The following is a 23593-nucleotide window of genomic DNA, read 5'->3' as shown; positions in this document are numbered from 1 at the left end:
TCACATTTAAATTGCATTGTACAAAACATGACCCTGTTAATTCAGACATGTGCAATGTTTAGACAATAACACGAAATGCTTTTGAGAGTAGTTGTTTTTTATGTATGACATACTTTCTTGTGAAAATAGCCGATCTACAATCTCACACCTTTTTAGATAGCAACGCGTTGTGAGCTTGTAGATCGACTATTTTCCAGTAGTTTCCATTCCGAAATATATTGAGCAGTTTGAAAAACATTTAAACCAAGGATTTCTGAGCAATTTGCGTGAAAGTGTGTCATGTGTGTGAACTCCCTTTTCACTAGTACAGGTCTGTTGGCCCAATGGCTTAATCATCTGCCTTGATACCGCAGAGTCGCCGGTTCAAATCCCACGTCATGCAGACTTCAACTCAATTGCATTGCACACAACATGATTGTATCAATGAATAAACATGCAATTGATAAATGAAATGCTTATTGAGAGTAGTTATTTTCAATGTATGACGTACTTCATTCCCTCTTTTTTTTTGTTTTGTTGGATTCTCCTTTTTCACTGACTAAGGCTGTGCATTGAATAGCTTGATCAATACACTGTTAGTCTCATGTGCCAGAGGTCCATGGTTCAAACCCCACTCGTCACAGTTTACATTTAAATTGCATTGTACAAAACATGACCCTGTTAATTCAGACATGTGCATTTTTTAAACAATAACATGAAATGCTTTTGAGAGTACTTGTTTTTTATGTATGACATACTTTCTTGTGAAAATAGCTGATCTACAATCTCACACCGGAAGAACCTATAGGACGGAAAAACCTATAGATATCAACAGACACCATCAGGGAGGCCATATCTTTAGCTCAATGAGAAGAGAGGCAGCCTGTGAATCCATAGGTCGCTGGTTCGATCCCTGTCCCCAACAATGCGTTGAGGTGATCATCATTTGGAATTCCCCCTATTCCCATGGATTGGATCCACCCCTCTCACCTGCTCTCACTCATCACCAATCACACCTGCCACATGCACAGTACAATTTTTAGGTACTTTTACTTTACTACTCTACTCTACTACAATTACAGCAGATGACAGCTTTAGTTACTTGTTACTTTGCAGATGTAATTATTAATACAACACCTACAGTAACCACATACAGCCGATCTACAATGTGACGCGTTATGAGCTTGTATGTATATAATAAGCAACCCATGCTGTATGATAACTTACCACATATGAAATCCAATTCTGTCTATCCAATGGCTCAGTCTGTACTGTGGCCATAGCTGAGTGGTTAGTGAGCCCACCTAGGGAGCCAGAGGCCCTGGTTGCCCCAGGTACGATTCCAGGCCAGGCCAGCAAATGTGTCGATGAAATGAAATTTGTCCCTGAGCAAGACTCTTAACCCGTAATTGCTCACAGGCCCTCATTGGAAACAAGACCGCAAGGACTTAAATGAACGGACCTGGAATTATCCTTATCCTTTACACTGTCTACCGGTCCCTGGTTCAAACCCCAATTTAACCGGTCCAAATATAATTTACTGAACAAAAATCATGACTTTGTTAATTAATGCATGTTCACTTCTTCTCTCTCGCTCTCTCTCTCTTACTGCCTCTCTCTCTCTCTTACTGCCTCTCTCTCTTTCTCTCTCTCTGTCTCTCTGTCTCTCTGTCTCTCTGTCTCTCTGTCTCTCTGTCTCTCTGTCTGTCTGTCTGCCTGCCAGTCTGCCACTCTGTCACTGTCTGTCTGTCTGCCAGTCTGCCAGACTGTCACTGTCTGTCTGTCTGCCAGTCTGCCACTCTGTCACAGTCTGTCTGTCTGCCAGTCTGCCACTCTGTCACTGTCTGTCTGTCTGCCAGTCTGCCAGTCTGCCACTCTGTCACAGTCTGCCAGTCTGCCACTCTGTCACTGTCTGTCTGTCTGCCAGTCTGCCACAGTCTGTCTGTCTGCCAGTCTGCCACAGTCTGTCACAGTCTGCCAGTGTGCCACTCTGTCACAGTCTGCCAGTCTGCCACTCTGTCACAGTCTGCCAGTCTGCCAGTCTGCCACTCTGTCACAGTCTGCCAGTCTGCCAGTCTGCCATTATTCTCGAAACCGCTCATTGCTGCTTGCAGCTATATTTATTATTATTCTTCCGCCGGTTTTGCCAGTTCTGGCCTAACCGCCTGGTCACTTTTTATGAAATTCGGCAATATGGTAGAGGGCTATGCCAAACGGCGAAAACCCGAAACTCACAAACATTGGCCAAAGGGTGGCGCTGTAGCACTCAATTGAACATGCCAACTTTGAACAAGTACAACTCATGCCCTGTTTGACCCACAGCCATGAAACTTCGATGCACACATGCGTCTCCTCATGCCTAACAACTTTCACTGTTTGACTTTTGACCTCTGACCTTTAAATCTCCCACCATTTCGAATTCTATGAAAAGCAGTAAAAAAGACTCTTCCTTCGTACAGATTGAGCAATCTGTACGAAACTGTATACACATGAACTTTGGACCAATGCCGACAGACGTGAGCAAGCGGATTTTCCATAAGTGAAAACGTTAAGCTTTTATAAGCCAATGAATATTGCAGTTTTATGACAATTATTCATCTGCCCCTAACACATACATGCAGACTCACATTTGTTTGACACTTTGCAATATTGTAGAGGGTCCTTCCAAGTATCACTGAAACCAATCTTACTCCAATAGGTCAAAGGGGGGCGCTATAGCAATTTTTTGAAAATGCAAACTTTAAACAGGCAAAAGTCATGCCTCGTTTGGCCGACAGCCGTTAAACCTGCTTACACATGTGCCTTGACTCATGAGGAACACATGTATCACTTTGACCAGTAAGCTCTGCCCTTAGATTGTCTGCAATTTTGAGCAGTTTGAAAAACATTTAAATCCAGGATTTCTGAGCAATTTGCGTGAAACTGTGTCAAATACATGTTTGAGGCCCTTTTTCACAGGTTCAGGTGTGTTGGTTCAATAGCTTGATCGCTTAATCATCTGCCTTGAAACCATAGGGTAGCCGGTTCAAATCCCACCTCAGGTAGACTTCATTATAATTGCATTGCACACAACATGACTATATCAATGAATACATGTGCAATTGTTAAAGATGACGAGAAATGCATACTTGAAAGTAGTTATTTTCAATGTATGACGTACTTCATTCGCCCTTTTGTTTTGTTTTGTTGGATTCTTCCTTTTCACTGTCTAAGGCTGTGTATTGGATAGCTCCACCAGTAGAGTGTGAGTCTCATGTGCCGAAGGTCCCTGGTTCAAATCCCACTTATTACAGTTCACATATAAATTGCATTGTACAAAACATGACCCTGTTAATTCAGACATGTGCAATGTTTAGACAATAACACGAAATGCTTTTGAGAGTAGTTGTTTTTTATGTATGACATACTTTCTTGTGAAAATAGCCGATCTACAATCTCACACCGGAAGAACCTATAGGACGGAAAAAGCTATAGATGTCAACAGACACCATCAGGGAGGCCATATCTTTAGCTCAATGAGAAGAGAGGCAGCCTGTGAATCCATAGGTCGCTGGTTCGATCCCTGTCCCCAACAATGCGTTCAGGTGATCATCATTTGGAATTCCCCCTATTCCCATGGATTGGATCCACCCCTCTCACCTGCTCTCACTCATCACCAATCACACCTGCCACATGCACAGTACAATTTTTAGGTACTTTTACTTTACTACTCTACTCTACTACAATTACAGCAGATGACAGCTTTAGTTACTTGTTACTTTGCAGATGTAATTATTAATACAACACCTACAGTAACCACATACAGCCGATCTACAATGTGACGCGTTATGAGCTTGTATGTATATAATAAGCAACCCATGCTGTATGATAACTTACCACATATGAAATCCAATTCTCTCTATCCAATGGCTCAGTCTGTACTGTGGCCATAGCTGAGTGGTTAGTGAGCCCACCTAGGGAGCCAGAGGCCCTGGTTGCCCCGGGTACGATTCCAGGCCAGGCCAGCAAATGTGTCGATGAAAAGAAATTTGTCCCTGAGCAAGACTCTTAACCCCTAATTGCTCACAGGCCCTCATTGGAAACAAGACCGCAAGGACTTTCATGAACAGACCTGGAATTATCCTTTACACTGTCTACCCACAAGTCTATAGGTCCCTGGTTCAAACCCCAATTTAAGCGGTCCAAATATAATTTACTGAATAAAAATCATGACTTTGTTAATTAATGCATGTTCACTTCTTCTCTCTCGCTCTCTCTCTCTCTTACTGCCTCTCTTTCTCACTGCCTCTCTCTCCCTTCTCTCTTTCTCTCTCTCTTTCTTCTCTCTCTCTCTCTCTCTCTCTCTCTCTCTCTCTCTGTCTGCCACTCTGTCACAGTCTGTCTGTCTGTCTGCCAGTCTGCCACTCTGTCACAGTCTGCCAGTCTGCCAGTCTGCCAGTCTGCCACTCTGTCACAGTCTGTCAGTCTGCCAGTCTGCCACTCTGTCACAGTCTGCCAGTCTGCCACTCTGTCACAGTCTGCCAGTCTGTCACAGTCTGTCAGTCTGCCACTCTGTCACAGTCTGCCAGTCTGCCAGTCTGCCACTCTGTCACAGTCTGCCAGTCTGCCAGTCTGTCACAGTCTGCCAGTCTGCCACTCTGTCACTGTCTGTCTGTCTGTCTGCCAGTCTGCCACAGTCTGTCTGTCTGCCAGTCTGCCACAGTCTGCCAGTCTGCCAGTCTGCCACTCTGTCACAGTCTGCCAGTCTGCCAGTCTGTCACATTCTGCCAGTCTGCCAGTCTGCCACTCTGCCAGTCTGCCAGTCTGTCACAGTCTGTCCGCCAGTCTGTCAGTGTCTGTCTGCCACTCTGTCACTGTCTGTCTGTCACTCTGTCACTGTCCAGTCTGCCACTCTGCCAGTCTGCCACTCTGCCAGTCTGCCAGTCTGCCAGTCTGCCACTCTGCCAGTCTGCCACTCTGCCAGTTTTCTCGAAACCGCTCATTGCTGCTTGCAGCTATATTCAGTCTTTGTTATTGCTGTGTTACTGTGATGATTGGACTACTGGTATGGACATGTTAAATATAACTACTTCATGAAGCAGCAATTGTCATCTCCGCCAGGCTGAAAGGCCGGAAGGCAGAGATTATGTTTTTGCCGCTGATTGTGTCTGTCTGTCTGTCTGTTTGTCTGTGCATATGCAGATAATCTCGGACTGATCGGTGTGAAACTTTGCATGCACCTATGGGCGTGTTTTCCACAGCATGGTGTCACAGCGCCAATCCTCTTATAGGAGCGGTTGCACGCTCAAAAATGGCCCTGGATTCCTTGGATCATTACGCTACTCCCCGTGTAGTCCACACCTATTTCCGCCCAACTAGATTTTCTTAAAACACACTTTTTACTACTTCTACAAATAATGTCCACAAACTCACACAAATCATTACATTATTATGTCTTGAGCCATGTGGTCAAGATGTAGCAGTCCTATTTTTCATATTCCATTCCGATTGGCTACCATCGGCTTCCAAAATTTGCAGGAGGGGCCCAATTACTGTAGCAAAGAATACCACACATGAGCATATAGCGTCCAATCTACCCCACATTTTGGTCTTGTGTATCATGTGACAATGACGTCAAACAGGGTTTTGATACTCCATACGGTTTGACTGTAATTGCTTTCACTAAATTGTGCCTTTTTTTTTATTTAAAGAAGGATATATCAGGTACACTATACATCCAATTATCCCAATATTGGAATGGCATGTTGAGGGGCCTCTATTCAGCGCACCTCCAAAAGCACTTTCACTTCTGCACGTCTGTTGTACAAACTTTATTTTCCCCCGTAGCTTCCTCATGTCCTGACGGCTGCACCCCACAACTGACACAACCCTGGGTACGCCAACCCAGCCTGGCAGAGATCTGCGCTCCGAGGAGCACACTTTTACAGTTACAGAGACAAACCGACACTTAACATCGCAACCTAAGAGTATAAGTCCAGTTTCATATTGGTTGCGTGTTTCGATAGGCCACCAATGTTTAGCTTGCTGTTAGCATTAGAACAGTTTCGGCAGGTGCAGATTCAGTAGACCCAGAGCCATATAAGAGAGAAATGTGTACAGATAAGAACGCCTGCACAAATTGGTGATAAAAATGTTATTGTTATGACTTACATACAGATTCCAGCAATAATCAAAGACACTCATAAGAAGTGTTGTGCCAGTGTGCGTGTATGTGTTTAGAACACACAAGCTGTCTTTGCACACAGACAGGCAGTCGGGGGTCAGGGGGTGATTAAGGTTTTTTCTTCTTTTTTTTAATACTTTTTCATGGCATGCATGCATGCATGGCAACAGTTTGCATTGTATGTTACATCAGACAAGGCCGCCAAACAGCCTATATGAGGTGTAGATGACGCAAGAAAGACACAGAGAGACAGACAGAGAGTGACTTAGAGAGACAGAGTTAGGGAGACAAAGACGGAGAGTTAGAAAGACAGAGACAGATGTTGCGTTGGACGGTGCATATGGTAGGAGGACCACAGATAATATATCATCCTGCTGTGGCGGTAGGACACAATATTTACTTCTTTGGAGTTTTCGAGGAGACCTGCACATACAATGGTCATATTAAGGTGTATATTTTCAACACAGTGACTTTGCGCTGGAAATTGCCCCCCGTGACAACTAGATGGGGAGAACGTCCCCTTGAGGTTCCTTCCATGCACAATAGTTACACAGCTGTGCTGATAGAAGATATCATCTACATCTGGGGGGGTGAGCACTGCAATGTGCTTCATGCTTTTGAGGTCGACACCCACAGATGGTTCAAGCCCAAGGTTTCTGGGACTGTTCCAGGGGAGAAGAGAAAACACTCAGCCTGTGTCTTGGGGAAGGTTATGTATATCTTTGGAGGATACAACCAGCTAACAGGATACACTAATGATATCCATACGTTGGACACCACCCCAATGGTCTGGTCTTTAATTGACACCAGAGGCCCTGCGGCACCTGTTTCAGCATGCCACTCTGCCACCATCATTGGGACGAAGATGTTTATATTTGGGGGCAGAAGGAACCTGTTGTACTACAGCAACATCAGTGTGTTTGACACAGAGACCAACTGCTGGCTGAACACGCGTTCTGCACAGCTTATTCCAGAAGGACGCGTTCGTCATTCAGCATTTGTCTACAATGGCGAGCTGTACATATTGGGTGGTGAGAACTGCCGTCTGGCCAACTTCAATGATCTGTGGAAATTCAGTCCAGCGACCTTCTCCTGGAAGAAGCTTGAGCCCAAGGGGAAAGGGCCGTGTTCGTTGATGTTCTGGATGTGTTGTTGCATGGTGGGAGATTGTATTATCCTCAAGCATGTATCCTACACAACCAATGACCTGTTCATCTTAGACTTAAGTCCTAGTCTGAAGACGTTATGCAAGCTAACAGTTCTTCTGTACGGTTTGGAGCAATCGGGACTCCCACACAATATCAGGTGGGAACTGGCAGCCATGAATACCAACAACAGAAAAAATATTTTTGTAAAAAGAAAAAAACACTGCAAGCCCCAAAAAACGACAGAAAGTCCGCTAGAAAAAAAGAAGAAAAAGAAGCGGCGAGTCAGCAGAAAAAAAAGGAGAACTAGGAAAGTGCGCTACTCAAAGCACTCTGCCAGGGTGGGTCGCCTACCCAGGGCCCGCAGACTTTGGAAGGCAGTTATAGCCAATCGGAATGGAACATGAAAAATTTAACTAATACATCTTGATCACATGACTTCATAAATAATGTGTACGGATTTGCATGAGGTTTGCACAAAATCTGTAGAAGTAGCAAAAAGTGCGTTTTGAAGAAAACACAACTGGCACAAATAGCATGTGGGGTTGGGTCATCATCCAAGGAATCCAAGGAAAGATTTTGATTGTACGACCTACGGTTCAAGAGTTCAAGAGCCAAAACGTGTAGTGGGCTGTTATAGAGCCATCATGAGGCCGGCATTTTGTACAACACCGGCCCCTGCCACAAACTTTGAAAGCCAATCGGAATAGAATGTGAAAAAGCTGTCAGATACTGTACATCTTGATTAGGTGACCACAGAGATAATGTGTACTAATTTGCGTACGTTTTGGACAAATTATGTAGGATAGTAGCAAAAACTGTTAAACCTGTGGTTCAAGAGTTATAGGCCAAAATGTGAATCACCCTGTTATAGCGCCACCACGAGGCCTATTTGAAACATTTGGGACAGAAGTTCTTCCTTAGCCTACTCGGAGTGTGTGTGCAAAGTTTCGCGCCGATCGGTCCAATGGTGCCGATCCGAACGACATGAGCAAAAACAGTTGGCCGGTCCCATCTGGCCTGTCGGAAACAAAAAGGAATGAATGAGAACAGCAGAGAACAACTTCCAGGCAATGGAACAGTAGGAAGGGAAAAATGAAAGGCTCCCTTCATTCAGATTGGAAAGAAAGCACAAAAATGCTATGTCTGAACTATGGATTGGCTATGCTATGCTATAACATCATGTTTGTCTTAGTAATGACAACATGCCACACTACTTTCAGTGTGTTCATTGTCCAAAGATTTGTCTTTGTACAGTCTGTCACAGTGGCTGCACCGTAATTATGTAATGATGACAGTCCTTTATCCAGGGGCAGAGCTAGGGGGCTTACGTGGCTATAGCCATGGATGTTTTACCAAAAGCCATGGATCTAAAATTAGATTGCTTTACATTTTTATTTTAATCTTTTGTTTCGTTTTTTCTAACAGATAAATATATATAGAATATTACTGGAACAACAGGAGGCAAGCATCAAGGTTATTATACTGTAGCAGGAGCATCTCTCTTTGACTGGTCCGGCTTCTTGTCTGTGTCATTGTGCAATGTGCATGTACAATACAACTCCTAACAACGAGACGCAGCAATATGCAAACAGCGCTGCCGTGATTAAATTAAAGTGAATCTCTTCGTTACATGTTCTGTGCACTAGCTGACCAAGCCACTAGTACCCCAGATACAGTAGTACAGTATATAGCATTTCTGTAGCTTTTACATGAACATAACTGTTGGACTGAGGAGCCAGGAGGAGAGGAGTGGAGAATTGGTGAGCAGATGTAAGAGAAGTTTATCGTCAGAACTCATATTACTTTTTTGTTTTATATATTTCAGTGGAGTCATGACTTCTCCATCAGAATCACCAGGCTTTTTACAGTACCTGTGGAACAGCGGATGATCTCATAATTTTGTTTAATTGATTGAATACTTTATTAGTCAAAAATGTAAACAGCACGTGGTACAGTCAGACATTAAGGGTAAAAGGATAACAAAAAAAAGTCCTGGGGACTTTTTTCCATTGTGGTCCTATGTATCATGGGATGGTTGCTGCTTGTTTGGCACTCTAGACCAGTGGTTCTCAACCTGTGGGTCCCCAAATGATTTTGGGGGGGTCCCCAGATGAATAGCTTAATGTGCCACATTGTTTTCTCGCTCAGCTGTAAACAAGCTACTGATACAGGGTATATGTACACTATTTCTAAAGTGACAATTTATGGTTTTAACACACCAGAACAACTTATTGCTTAGGCTGCTGTATTACCAGATTATGAACAGAGGCCGTTCATAATCTGGTCAATGATTTGCATAATATGTTCAGAAGATTGATATAATTGGCTTCAAATGTCAATAATCCAGCCATAACTTGTGTGATAAACTCACTCTGGTGACCCCCAGGTCCCTGGTCCCCAGCTGGCTACTGTTTCCATCCAGCTGGACATTGTACACACAATGTTTGCTAAATAACACCCAGAGAGGACAGACCCCGGCCCCCAACTAGTGGGTCTGTGCCTGTCTTTTCCCTTTTCACAAATCCTTGTCACCTTTTTCACCTCTAACCAGTTTGCATGCCTGCATTGCCCTGTGCCTTTTCGTACATGCACACAACCCCAAAACATTGTCATCACATGAGCCGGACAGACAAATATGGCGGGAGGTAGGGCGGGAGGTAGGGCAGGCCTCCAGGCGGAGATTTGTGCTCTACTGAGCGCACCTTTCTAGTTATTGTACTGTATTTTGTTAAAAAGATTGCATGAGTCAGCATTTAGAACGGGTCAGTTAACATGAGAAAAGCCGGACATTGAGGGGTGCACCATTTGTTAGCTTAACAAAGAGACTGACCACAGATTCTGTTTCACCAGGGAAAATAAAAGCTGACTATGCAGATTATGAAAGAAGTTTCCAGAATGTCATTCATCTACACAAAGATGTGCTAAAAGAGCACATCTAAGCTCACAGTGCATCACATTGTGATGCAATGCATCACATCGTGACCCTATATATATATATATATATAATGACATGCCCATGATAGGGGTGCCTACAGTACGGTTAAAGTGGTTAAATTGGAGGCTTCTCTCACAAATCCCTCTCTCACAAATCCCATGAATGGATAGTTACTGCAGGGAGGTGGAAAAGTGTCCACTGGGACTTGGAGGGGCTTGTTTCTGGGAGGATGAAGGGGGATCAAAGGGATGAGAGCTGGGGGGAGGAGATGTACTGTAACATGAAGGTTCATCACTAGGTTGAGGTTGACCAGTCTGTGATTCCTCTCCATTCCCTATCAGTAGCAGCACCCCAGGGGACAACCTCACACTCACATGAACTAGCTTACTGTGTCTCAATTACTCACGTCACGTGAGCAACTACAGTATGAGAAGAGACCCGCGAGAGAGAGAGAGAGAGAGAGAGAGAGACAGAGACAGAGACAGAGACAGAGAGAGAGATAACCTGTCCATTTGTATTCTGCTAGAGTTACAGACTTGTAAGGGTCATTATAGAACCCCCTCAAGGAACCCTGAGAGTCCCTGGAACCCACTTTGAGAACCACTGGTGTAGAGCTCTATATTCTTTAGTACCATCCCTTGAATGCACACACACATTGTTAATTACACTTTTAATTGGGTTTTGACCCAACCTCTGCGTTGATGTAATGGGTGTTATTATTATTATTACTACGTAACAGTACAAATGAGATGACCTTTGGCCTCGACCGTGAACACAGTGATGACCATGTGAGACGGCAGTGCTATCTGCACAGTAGGACAGGTTCAAGAGTTGTTTGTCCCACCGTTGGGAGTTACCGGTCGAGATCCAGATGGTGGTGGCAGTCAGGGCGAGGGTAAACTGGCTTGTTTTTTTCCAAGAACAAACAGCTCACGTGGAACAGCTGTGCGAGTCATGTCCACACAGAGCGTCCCTCAAGGACGTCCCTGAAGCAAATCAAAGGCATGAACTACGACTTGATGATTAATGGATGATGATGATCGAGGACGGGCGTACCAAGGCTGATTTGCTTATGTGTTCACTATGCTGTCACGACTGCTGACATAAAAGCTTGCTCTCTTATCCTTGCAGCTGACGCGGCCGCGAAGAGCCGTCTTCTCTAAACAGGATGATCGATGCTGTGAGCATTGAACAGAGTTCACTTTAAAGGATGTGAGTTTTTTTACTCTATCTCCTCTGACTGGGTATAAGGAGAGAGTTGAAGAATCTTGGGAAGTACGAATCAATTATTTTCCTGCTGAGAAAGGTGGAAGTAAAAAAAAAGAAGAAGAAGCCTATTATTTGGTACCATAGTGCCTGATAGCAGAGCCATCTCAAGAGAATAGATAAGGGTGGGAAGAGAAGGGGAGTGGAGAGCAGAGGAGAGTAAAGGGAGATGATGGGTAAAGAATAGCAAGCATGCTAAAGTGTGTCCCTTCAGCCAGTTGAGAGTCAAGTGAGAGTATCTTGAGACGATAACAGTTTCTGTGGAAACCAATCTAGTGCACCCGCCTTGATGGGAGCAGCATGATACTTGCATAAATGTTACAGTGAGTAGGACGTGGGCAAATGGAATGGGACAGAATGTCTGTCTGAATTATGAAGTTGCTGAGTGGCTGAGAGATTATTATTATTAAACTGTATAAGTCTACAGGGGATGATGATGACAACACCACATGTAAGCTCTTCATGCACCTCATTGTTCTTCATATCGTAAGTGACAAACCTCACGTGATGTGTGTAGGACAGTCTAACCACTTTCAGCCTGGGGTCTCTATTTTGGCACGTCATTATAAGTGATAAAACAAAGTGTAAATGATGTGGATCTCGGAATCCACTCAGAAGCAGCATGGCTCCAATGTGGAGCAGGGACTTCATGTTACCAGCCTGTGACATTAGTCATCTATGACGTCAGTCATCAGTGGTTCCCAACCTCTTCTCTGGATCAGGGGCCACTGGAAAATCTCAAAAGCGTTCGCAGCACACCCATCTCATAAATGTTATAGTATCATAGTGTTTTGCCAATCATTTGGGGACCCACTTACAAGATCCCCATGGCCTACAGGTTGGGAATCGCTGATCTTTGACATAATGACTCAAAATTTGGCCAAGGTTTCAGTGCAAACACAGACCCATTGACTCCATTATAAAATAGATAAATATTTCAAAAGGTATAAAACGTATGTAGAGAAAAATTTGTGGAGGGAGGCTACTACTGCACTGGACACGCACGCACGCACGCACGCACGCACGCACGCACACACACACACACACACACACACACACACACACACACACACACACACACACACACACACACACACACACACACACACACACACACACACACACACACTATTGTGGCCTTTCTAACAAATAAATAAAGCCACTGTTGGTCGGGGTGGTGTTGCAGTCTATTGTTATACTCGCGTCTCTTCTTGTTAACAAACAGTCAATCATCACGGAGATCCGAAGGTTGCATCAAACAAAATATTTATTTTCTGACGGATTTATTTTCTCACACACACACACACACACACACACACACACACACACACACACACACACACACACACACACACACACACACACACACACACACACACACACACACACACACACACACACACACACACACACACACACACACACAATGAATTTCAACATTGTCAACATTTACAGTAGCTCTACATACAGTTATAACACAAACTAGACAAACACTACATTTTTGTTCGTTTTCTGTATTAAAAGCCCATGCAGAATAAAAACTTTTCATGTGTAATGTGGTCATAATGAAAAACGGTGAAGCATTATCCACAGCGCAGAGTGCCCAAACATCCAGAGTAGAATCCCCAGCAAAAGCCTTGTGCTTTCTTTATCAAATCCGATACCAGTTAATTAAAAGCTTTTGCCTACTGGAATATGTCCATGAACTAACCCTATAAGGGGCAAAAGTATATAGCGCTTGCGGAAAAGAACTCTAGAGGCCACATTTTTACATTGATGTTGACACTTCTTGAGTGCTTTCTGAAGCCAAGTTGTTAATGTTTGGAGCCAAAGGGATTCAATGTCCACCAGCATCAATATTAATGAGTAAAACATAAGAACTAGCGTGGCATGCTACTGTAGCTGGCCAACCCGGCTGGGTGGTGTGTATACCCGTATGATAGCTTTTTACGCGCTCGGCATCCCGCTGTTAAATGATTTATGACCAGCAGCCTGTGTTTCATGTCCGTGTTTAAACATGAGACCCTCGCACAGGGAATTACATGGACACGAATCCCACGCAGGTTCTAAGGTTTAGCACGAGTAGGCTATCATGTTGTCCTCCTACAGTACTGGCCGCTATTCATCGCTGCTATTCATCGCTGTACAGCACTGTGTGCAACACAGGAAACACTTGACTCAACGCATGATGGACTAAACACTAACAGTGGTGGACAGTTGCAAAGTGCATTTACTTGAGTACTGAACTCAAGTACGTTTTTGAGTGTTTGCATTTTTGGATACCACTTATGCCTTATTTCAAATATAGTGAAAATAGCAGATCTACAAGCTGTATATCACGACCATTCTGCATAATGACATTTGTAGTAAGTATATTCTGATGCCAATACTTGTACAATTACTCACATTTTGAATACACAACTTTTACTTGTGCTGCAGCAGAGTATTTCTACATTGTGATATTGCTACTTCTGTGTGCTTCTTCCATCACTGGTATAAGCTTAATGCTAACACGCCAAGTTGTTCATGTTTGCAACCATTAACTTGGTTATTGTGCATCGTGTCGTGCAAAATAACCGATCTACAAGCTCACAACACATTGGCCTGCAACTAAGTATAAATCCGGAGCACTATGCTTCCTGTCCCACAAGTGGCAAGTGAAGGTAGGGCGGACTGCCCTACCTTCACTTGCCATACTTAGATGTCCTGCCCTAATAGGGCAGGACATCCTAGCCCAGGGACGTCTGCTTTCTCTGTTGGGGCTCCTCTACAGCAGTGGTTCCCAAACCTTTTTAGCTCGAGACCCAAAAGAAAGATTTGATGTCTCCCTGCGAAAGCATTGCTTCGTGACGTGTTTTGTGAGCTTGTAGATCGGCTATATTCACTACTTCTTAAACATTAGTTTTCTATTTAATGGAAGTTCTTTGATTTTTAAAACATTATTAGATTATTTTGAAAAATCATTGAGTTTGTTTTTAATTCATGAAGATTTTAGCTTTTTTTGTTGTTGCTTAAAACTAATTATAATTCAAAAGAAAATGTAGGAATCAAGGGATATTTACTCCCGACCCATAAAAATGAGTCTGTGACCCACAAATGGGTCCCAACCCAGTGTTTGGGAACCAATGCTCTACAGCACCTGGTGCCCTCTAGGCTACAAATATATACAGAGGGTTGATGGCAACTTAACGTAGCTTTTTGGCTCCTGTCCTGCTCGGCTGGCAAAGTCATCCTCAGTTTTAAACCACTTCAATGGTCCGCTTTTATGGACAGTTATGTAACAGCTTTTTATTTGATTTGTTTGGCTGTAGCATTGTTATGCAATCTTGTTTTAATATGTTTGGCATTTCTACTGCATTTTAGGTTATTTTGTTTATTTGTAAAGCACTTTGAACAGTATTGCAAAGTGCAGAACAAATACATGCCCATTTAGAAAAAAGTACTGCCCGGATTTATAAAAGTTTTTATTTACTTTTTTCCGACTGCCAAGAAATATTTTTCAGTTTTTATCTCCACCAGGCAGGTACAGTAGAGATATTGCAATCGTGTGTGTGTGCGCGTGCGTGCGTGCGTGTGCGTGCGTGTGCGTGCGTGTGCGTGCGTGAAAACAGGATTAATATTTTGATGGCGTTTGAATAGAACATGCTGTGATTGTGGCAGAATCAATGTGTGTTTGTGCTAAGACTTATTTAAAAAATATATGATTTTCAAGTGCAGTAAATCAAGACAGAAGAAAGAAATGGTAAAAGGTTGAATAGATACAATTCCAGTTTGTTATGATGATGCTGAGACGAGGGATGAGAATGCTACAGAATCCTTAAAGCCCCTACGTTGAGGCTCTTCAACAGTGAGATAAATGCCAAGGTGTTCTGAGGGCAGTGCTAATGGTATATTAGAGTGATCAAAGCACTTGTGCCCTTTAATTTCAGCTTCAGCGTTTTGTCCCTCCCCAAAACCACAGGGAGTGTACTGTTCCACAGAACCAATCCGAGTGACCCCGATGAAAGTGTAAAGACTAAGTGGGCTCTGTAGAATTGTCTGTGAAGCCCAGAATGTCACTTAAGGCCACCGACATAACCTTGGAGCTGTCATTAATGGCATGTTTTTTCTTTTTTTGTTTCTCTGGGAAAAAACAAGTTTTTTTTGTTATGTTTAGCTCCACTGTCTGTGAAAGAGGAGTTCAAAGTCAAACAACCCCTGGTGGGACAGTATTTTGTAACCGGCATGTGCTGTGTACGCACGTGTGCGAGCATTTGTGTGTTTCTGTGCGTGTGTTAGTCAGGAAACTTGATCAGCAATGTGGAACAATGCCAAGTGTCTGAAAATAGAGCATAGGCACCAAAGGTGGATCACAAAGGCTGCCACCGAAGCATTAGTGACGTCAGTTCATCACCTCGATCACTTGTGTGATGTAACCCAACTCCCCCTTATATAGCCATTGTGTGTTCATGTACTGCACGTGTGTGTATCTTTCCGTTGAGTATTGTACATTATGTGTACACAATAGGTGCATGCAAGTACAGTAGTGTTGAAATCCGGAACTGTAGCCTGTAGGAACCGAAAGAACCAGATCCAACATTTGGAACCGTTTCCAGAAACGGTTTTATCACAGTGTCAGAGCTGGTATGTGGACCCTTACAGACTTGTACGGGTCCATTTTTAACCCTCTCAAGTAACTCAGAGCGTCCCTGGACCTCACTTGAGAACCACTACAAGGCCAAAATGATATACATTTAAAAAATATATAGGAATTGTCAAAGGTAACCGTTACGGAATCAGACCGTTAAGAGGGAATTGTTATAGCCTGATTATCAGCCTGAAGCTGCGTAGAGCTTCAGTCTGAAATTGGCTCCAATGTCCGCGATTACTAGGGGGAGGGGATTCAAATTTCCCTAAACCAATCACAGGAGATGTACGGATCGTCTACATCTGACGTCATCGCACAGCTTGTTTTAGCAGATATTCGCTGATTGGCTTGTCGTTAGACCACCCCCACCTCCGACTCTGATTTGACAGATTTTTCTTCGATCGTGAAAAGCCATAGGCTGACATTATAATGCCAGACCAAGAGGAGCTCACTCAGAGAGTGGGCGGGGTCTATGGTCTGGAACCAGGCTAGAATTGTTAAGGAACGGGAATCGTTAAAATCCTAAAGGATACCAACCCTACATGCAAGTGCAGCTGTCTGCATTTCCGAGTGTTTGCACAGTATGCATGGGTTTGTGTGTACTTGTGTTGAGTGTATTAGTGGAATATCAACAAACTGGAACAAACACTAGTGTTTCTGTGTCTGAAAAGGGAGCATGGGTACCAGTGTTTGAGAGCAACAAAGTATGCCACCAGCCAAAGTATAAATTCATGGCAACTAACTAACACTGTGAAATTACCAGCTCCTCTTCATTTGGCAATTGTATTCTAGGACATGATGCTGTGCAATTTAAATGCTTAAAGGGATCTTATTCCCTGAATTGCTCTATACACTGTACAACCCCAGACTCTAATAACTTTTTAAGGGGAACATTGTTTATATTTAAATCCTATTGTTCTCTTGCCAGGAGGACAAGTCAAAATCAAAACAACTTTGCAGTGAATTCTGTGTGCTGAGGGCTCTTTCTCTCTTGACAATGGAATATCACCTCCATCTTACTTGATGAGTTTTACCGTCAGCGATTTTCAAGCACAAGCTCTTGATGTCTTATTGTCCTCACAATAGAACGCTATTAGAATTTACATTAAATACGGTATCAGCGAAATTACCATTTAAGAGCATGAGTTAGCCTTCGCACACTAGACAAATATTTCCAATTCATTTGCACGTTAATATTTTTGGAATTGGTATGCAGTCAATGCAATCTTTCACATAAGCAGTTTGTTTTTACATTTCCAAATAGTTTCTACACAGTTTTAGCCCCTACAAATGTACAGTAGATGTCACCAGACTTATCATTAGGTGGACACCAGGGCTAACATGCACAATCGGGGGTAACAAAGCAGGATTATAAAAAATAAAATAAATTATTATTCAATTCAATCATCACCCTGGATAAGCAATATTCCTTACTATCAAGATAATGTTCTAATCTCTCGTCTAACTTTCAAATCCTTATAGAATCCTTTATAGAAGATTCCCTGGTTTCTCCTTTTACAGATGTTTATTGTCCAAAATGTAATAAATGTAATGGCGGTAAACAACAATGCAAGGTATCATTTGACAGTACCATAATGTAATCAAAGTTGTGACTAATCAGAACTGAGCGTAATCAATCAGATGTTGTGTTTGCTGTATTTTTATAGCATAGCAACTATAGCATGGCTGATTATTCTTCTGCCTACACATATGTCATGTCCTAGTATGAGTGAATAGGGGAAGGGGATCAACGTCACGTGATGCCTTTGTTTAGCCCAAAAAACAGTCAGCTGTCCCGAAATCGGGCCAAACAAAGGTGCTTATTGGTCAAAAACACGGATGTGCGTCTCAAAGAATTCTACTTCATAGTTCTGGGAATGAAGAAGTTCTGGATGAATTTGAGGGACATTTGAATAGCACCCAGAGCAATCTCGATGGTGACGAAAAGTAGGAAGAGGATACACAGTGTCAGACCAAGCAGAAAGTGAGGAAAGTGTGGTGCTGTAGTAGCTCCCAGACCAGCCAAGCGAAAGAGGAAGACTAGTGACAGCATGCTAGAGGAGTACCTGAGGAAGAAGCAGAGCGAGACAGAGAGAACACTGCAGAGCGATGAGTTGAGATCACTCTGTTCCTTTTAAACTTGACGCCTGCAATGAGGCTTCTGCCCCCAGAAAGGCTCAAGGTTCAAGATGCAAGATTGTGTCATTAGGCAGTTCAGAACTGTGTATTCTCAGCAATACCAAAACGTTTACTTATCTCAAAAGTTGTGCTGCTATATTTCCAATTGGTGGTGTATTTCATATATTGTTTATTTTTTTATTAAATAAAATCTGATTGAAACAAACTACAAAAATAACTGTTACAGCATTACCGTACACATATTATTTCTGTTTACAAAAACTGTTAAAACGGTTTACATATTTGCCAGAGAAATGTTTAAAATTAGGTTTTGATATTTAGTCATGCTGTACACAGGGCCTTTCATATTATACTTTTGGATATAATGCTAATGTGAACCTGGGATGAAAATTAAATGAACTGATCAGGGCAGATGCAAATTACCATAGGCAGTGAAACCACGGTGTACGTGAGCATATTGCCAGGGCACTCATCTGGCTGGTGAGTTGCAGTAGTCACAGAAGGTTTGCTGTACTCTCTGGGCCTCTGCTGATGACCTGTTCCCCTGCAGGTTCCTGAGTGGCGTTAGGATGCTCTCTGATCCCCTCAGTACTATGCAGTAGCCTTCATAATATACTGTCTGCTGCATCAGAGCGGAATTGCAGACTTTGAAGGATTTTTGACCAAGCAAATGCACAGTGTGCACATCTTGAAATGTTCACAAGCAAATGGGACTTTCTACAAGTTAAATACTTGCTCCGGGTCAATTGGCTCTCTGATATGACCGTTTGCTTCTTCACGCTTGGTGCCAGTTGTTCCTTTTATTAATTAAAAGGAGTAACAGACCGTCATTGCTTGACATTGACTCCATTTCAGGTTGCGATTGATGTGATTAGTCAGGCGCGTAAAACTGTGCTTATTATGAATTCATTATTATTCACAATTGTGTTCTGTTTATTTGCGTTACTGTTGGTGTATAAAGGCTGTTAGGCCTATGTAAGTCGAACACTGTAATAAAATGCAGAATGCTACACAAAAATGTTAATGTGACATTTATGTGATAGATGGAAGCTAATGAAGAGTGACTGATGGAAAACAAACATTGATGGCATTGGAAGTCTTTATTTCACACTTAGTAATGAAGAAGGTCCTATAGTTACAGAGTCCATCTTTGATTATTCCATTCATCTATCATATTTAGTTGGATGGCTTAGCAATTGTTCATTAATGGTAAAGGGTCAGCAAAGGGCTGGAGTCATTAACTTAAAATGAATGCATGTGCTGCTGAATTTCTTAATGGACTTCCATTTGAAATGAGAAAGAATGCACTTGACTGATTAAATGTATCTACTGGGCATCTGTCTTGTTTATTTCACTATTCCAGGGGCTCTCAAATTGGGGTCCAGGGACCCTATGGGTTCCTTGATGGGGTTCCAAATGGACATTTACAGGTCTGTAACTCTGCCCGTGTACAAATGGGAAAAAAATTGACAGGTCCATTTGGTTCCATAATATATGCACTCTCAGAGTTATGAGGGTCCTCGAAATTTAAAAGTTTGAGAAACAGGGAACTAATCTAATAAAAAGGCTAAAAGAACCTTTTTATGTACAGTAGTTTAAAAAAACATGTTTTGTTATGAACTCACTGGGCCATTTTGCTATGAATCTTAACTGTCAACTGAACAGGAAAATCCCAAACGTATTGCCTAACTCTCTTTTACAGTAGACACTAGACAGACAGAGTAATATTGTACTCCAAATGTAATATTGTACTCCAAATGTACAATATTGTCTTGCAAAGTCTTGTGTTGTTAAGCTAGGTCGCCCACGAACCTGGCCTGGGCCGCTCAGTCAGCGGCCGTCCAGAAGCGATACCCTGGGTCCAGGCCGTGGGCCTGGCTTCTGAGACCGCTGGATCCAGGAGTAGTTGACACAGCAAACTGCAGTCTGACAGCGGTAGTTTACAGATAGATTTGTTTAAAATGAGCGTAGGCTTGAGGAGTTTATCAGCACAGAAGAAGCAGGTCATTTTGTGTATGGATGATCTGGGGTTAGTCCCTGAAACAAGATTCGAGAAGCAGGTGTTATGTGAGGATGAGGAGTATTTCTGCCTAAGTCAGATGGGAGAAGCAAGCACAAACAGGAGGTGGTGATTCTCAAAAAGTATGATGAGGATCACAGACAGCTGTTTTAGGGAGTCACGCGGTGGCAAGAAAACTGGGAACTGTAGCTTGGGGAAAAAAGATTGAACAAAATGTGTTCAATCTGGAGGGATCATTGGCCTTTTTTTCAATTTTTAATGCGGAGGGAACCTTCTTAAAGTACAGAAGCAAAGGGCAGATGTACAGACAGGTCTGTCCATGCTGGATCAGTCCCTCAAGGCTCAGGTTGAGGCAGGGAATTCTTGGTTAACGGGCAGCAGTTTGAACGGGCAGCAGTTTGTACAGTCATTCTGAGGCAGGGAATTCTTGGTTAATGGGCAGCAGTATATGGAGTACATCCAAACGCAGCGGACAACCTCCAGACAGAGAAGGAGCTGGAAAAGATGTAGAGGCAACAGAAAAATAGTTTTTAAAAAAGGAAGAGGAAATGCCCAACAGCTCTGCAATACAAACCCAGTTCTGTACAAACTACAGTTCAATACAGAGAGAAAGAAAGAAAGAGAGAAAGAGAGAAAGTAGTAAACTCTAAAATGTAGTTGCTAATACTGTTTGATCCAGAACTAAATCATAGGAATTGCTCAACAAAGCCTCACATATTGTAATGCTGTAGCTTTGTGCAGAAAACATTGCTGTAGGGAGGTCTTTAGCAAAAACACTTCAGACCCCCCTTTGCTGATTGAGGGATTTGAGGAACCCCATAAAGCTGAAATCCATACACAACCATCTGTCCCAGCAGTCAGTGTGGAAGTAATTTGTGTCAGACAAACACTTTTTGTGTACCACAGATTACTAGCTGAATGCTGCTCCCAATGTAATCCAACACAACAGAGCCTGGATGCAAAATAAGTTTACTCCTGTTCAAGTGAATCAAGTAGCATTAGCACTGAGCAGGAGTTTCTAACACCTCAGTTGCACATATACTGTATCAGTATTATAATATGAGAGGGACAGTTGTGTGTGTGTAAATAGGATATATATATATATATATTCATTTATTGTCTCCGCCAGGCCGAAAGGCATGGCGAGAGAGTATGTTTTACCCCCTGTCCGTCCGTCCGTCACCAGCTAATCTCCGCCACCGTTGCTGGATGCCAATTCCGAACTTCTGCCCCAAATTTTTCACATGGGCCTTTTATAGCGCCACCAGGAGGCCAATTTGTGCGAAACATATTTTTTTACAGTACTCCTACAGATTTTGTCCAAAAATCTCGTGAATCGGTACACAGTATCTCTATAGTCATTAAACAAAACGTGTTTTTCATATTTTTCATATTCCATCCTGATTGGCTAAAAATGTCTTCCAAAGTTTGCAGGAGTGCTCCGTTTTGAACAAAATGTCTCAAATCATGAACACAGCATGCAATTTCCGTGAAATCTTGCACGCATATTTCCACTATGCCGAGGAAGAAATGGCACTTGAACATTTTCAAATCAGCCTCATGGTGGCGCTATAACAGGCGGATTCATACCTATAACTGCACCGATCTGTGTAAAACTTTGTATGCGTACTCCCTAGAGGTCAAGGAAAAACCTTTGACCTGCATTTTTCACATCTGCCTTTTATAGCGCCACCAGGAGGCCGACTTACGTAAAACACATTACACATTACTCCTTCCGATTTTATCCAAATTTCACGCAAATCGGTACACATTATCTCCATAGTCATGTGATCAAGACGGATGTGTTTGATTTTTCATATTCCCTTCTCATTGGCTAAGATTGACATCTAAAGTTTGCAGTAGTGGCTTGTTTTGAACAAAACTCTGCAAATCATGAACGCACCATTCGATTGCGGTCAACTTTGCACGCACCTTCACACTATGTTGAGGAACAAATGCCACCCTTTTAACATTGGCCTGTTATAGCGCCACCAGCAGATCTAATTTAGCAAAACACATTTTTTGCACAAAATGCCTCAAGCCATGAATGCAGTGTCGGATTGCCGTGCAAGGCCTAATAAGAAATGGCACCCTTTTCACATTGGCCTATTATAGCGCCACCAGGAGGCCACAATAACCTATCTGACTTTTTTTTTTTTTTACTTACATTATTTATTTTTTTTAAGGAATATTAAGTGTCACTTCAACACATTTTTTCAGGATGATAAAAAGCATTTAGCTTCTGAATTATCAACATATTTCAGCTTGCTTCAAACGTGCCATCACGCTGAAGAACAATTTACAAACTTTTACTCGAAAGTTCCTATTCATCATCATCTCCCTCATAACAAGACAGATTCTCTGTTTAAGAGCATGGTTATGCAATTTGTTAATCCGGGTCAGATCTCTCTGTGAGATCATCTAAGTCAGAAAATGTGTCTTGAAATAGATCCCAATCAGTATATTTAAAGCAGTCCTTCAGTTCCAGTATAGTGTCTTCATTCCAGACCGGAACAACTCTGTGCTCGGTTTCCCCTGTCTTCGGGACTGATTGATAGGCGGGGACTAAATGAACAGTGCTACCGACCGTCTGACAAACCCAGAGGAGATTTATAAGCTCCCTAAAGGTGTCATAACACTGGTCCTATACTTTACCCCTTCTGTTTGGACAGGAGAAGTACTGGAAGAAATGATTCAAGGATTTAGTCACAGAACAATGATTAAATTCTGCCGTGATAAAATTGGGTGCATCGGGACATAAACAGTTGTTTTGACTAGGCTGCTGTCATTTTATCCACCTTTGACAACAACTGTGACAAATAGTTGTGGGAATTGACATGACAAATATAACAGGAGAAATGAAAGAGACACAAGTTCAATATCAGGGATAGACAAGACAGTGTCCCTTACAACCACACTTCTTGCATCATCGGGTGTTTACAATACGTACAGGCACACACCCCGTCCTTGTGATTTGCCAGTCAGGTGTGCGTCACGGTCCAGGCAAAGGGATGGTCAAAACCTATTTCTAGATCAGCGTCACAATTGTGGTCATTAACTAAGAACTAGCAGATCGGCTATTTTAGTAAGTAAATGGGGCTTAAAGCTAAAAGAAAATTGTGAATACATTTATGTTTTGACCAATCTGGTTGTACGGTAATCTGTAGAACTACTGGTTAACAAGTGGTACTGCCTGAAGGTAAAATGAAATGCAAACAAATCCAGCACTTGCACAGGGGACCTGGGTTCAATAATTCTGATTCTGAAATCCTGGACAGGACATGACAGAAAGTGGTTAAGCCAGTTTCAGTAAGGG

The 23593-nt window shown here is 42.6% G+C and overlaps 2 protein-coding genes across 2 annotated transcripts in view; both read left to right on the top strand.

Annotated features, from left to right (window-relative positions):
- Nucleotides 1–23593, top strand: part of pex5la (peroxisomal biogenesis factor 5-like a) — a gene marked incomplete at both ends in the record, with an annotated part of 136449 nt that overhangs the window by 45183 nt on the left and 67673 nt on the right. The window lies entirely within an intron of this gene.
- On the top strand, nt 6678–20167 carry LOC311052425 (kelch domain-containing protein 3-like; the record flags this gene model as incomplete). Its single annotated transcript, XM_084067390.1, has 2 exons — nt 6678–7493; nt 20057–20167. 2 exons carry the CDS (start codon nt 6678–6680, stop codon nt 20165–20167), a joined length of 927 nt encoding a protein of 308 aa, XP_083923516.1.

Source organism: Gymnoscopelus microlampas (assembly GCF_963454915.1).
Source record: "Gymnoscopelus microlampas genome assembly, chromosome: 9".
NCBI classification, from domain to species: domain Eukaryota; kingdom Metazoa; phylum Chordata; class Actinopteri; order Myctophiformes; family Myctophidae; genus Gymnoscopelus; species Gymnoscopelus microlampas.
The sequence above is the reverse complement of the archived record's forward strand: the minus strand, read 5'-3'. Positions and strand labels throughout refer to the sequence as shown.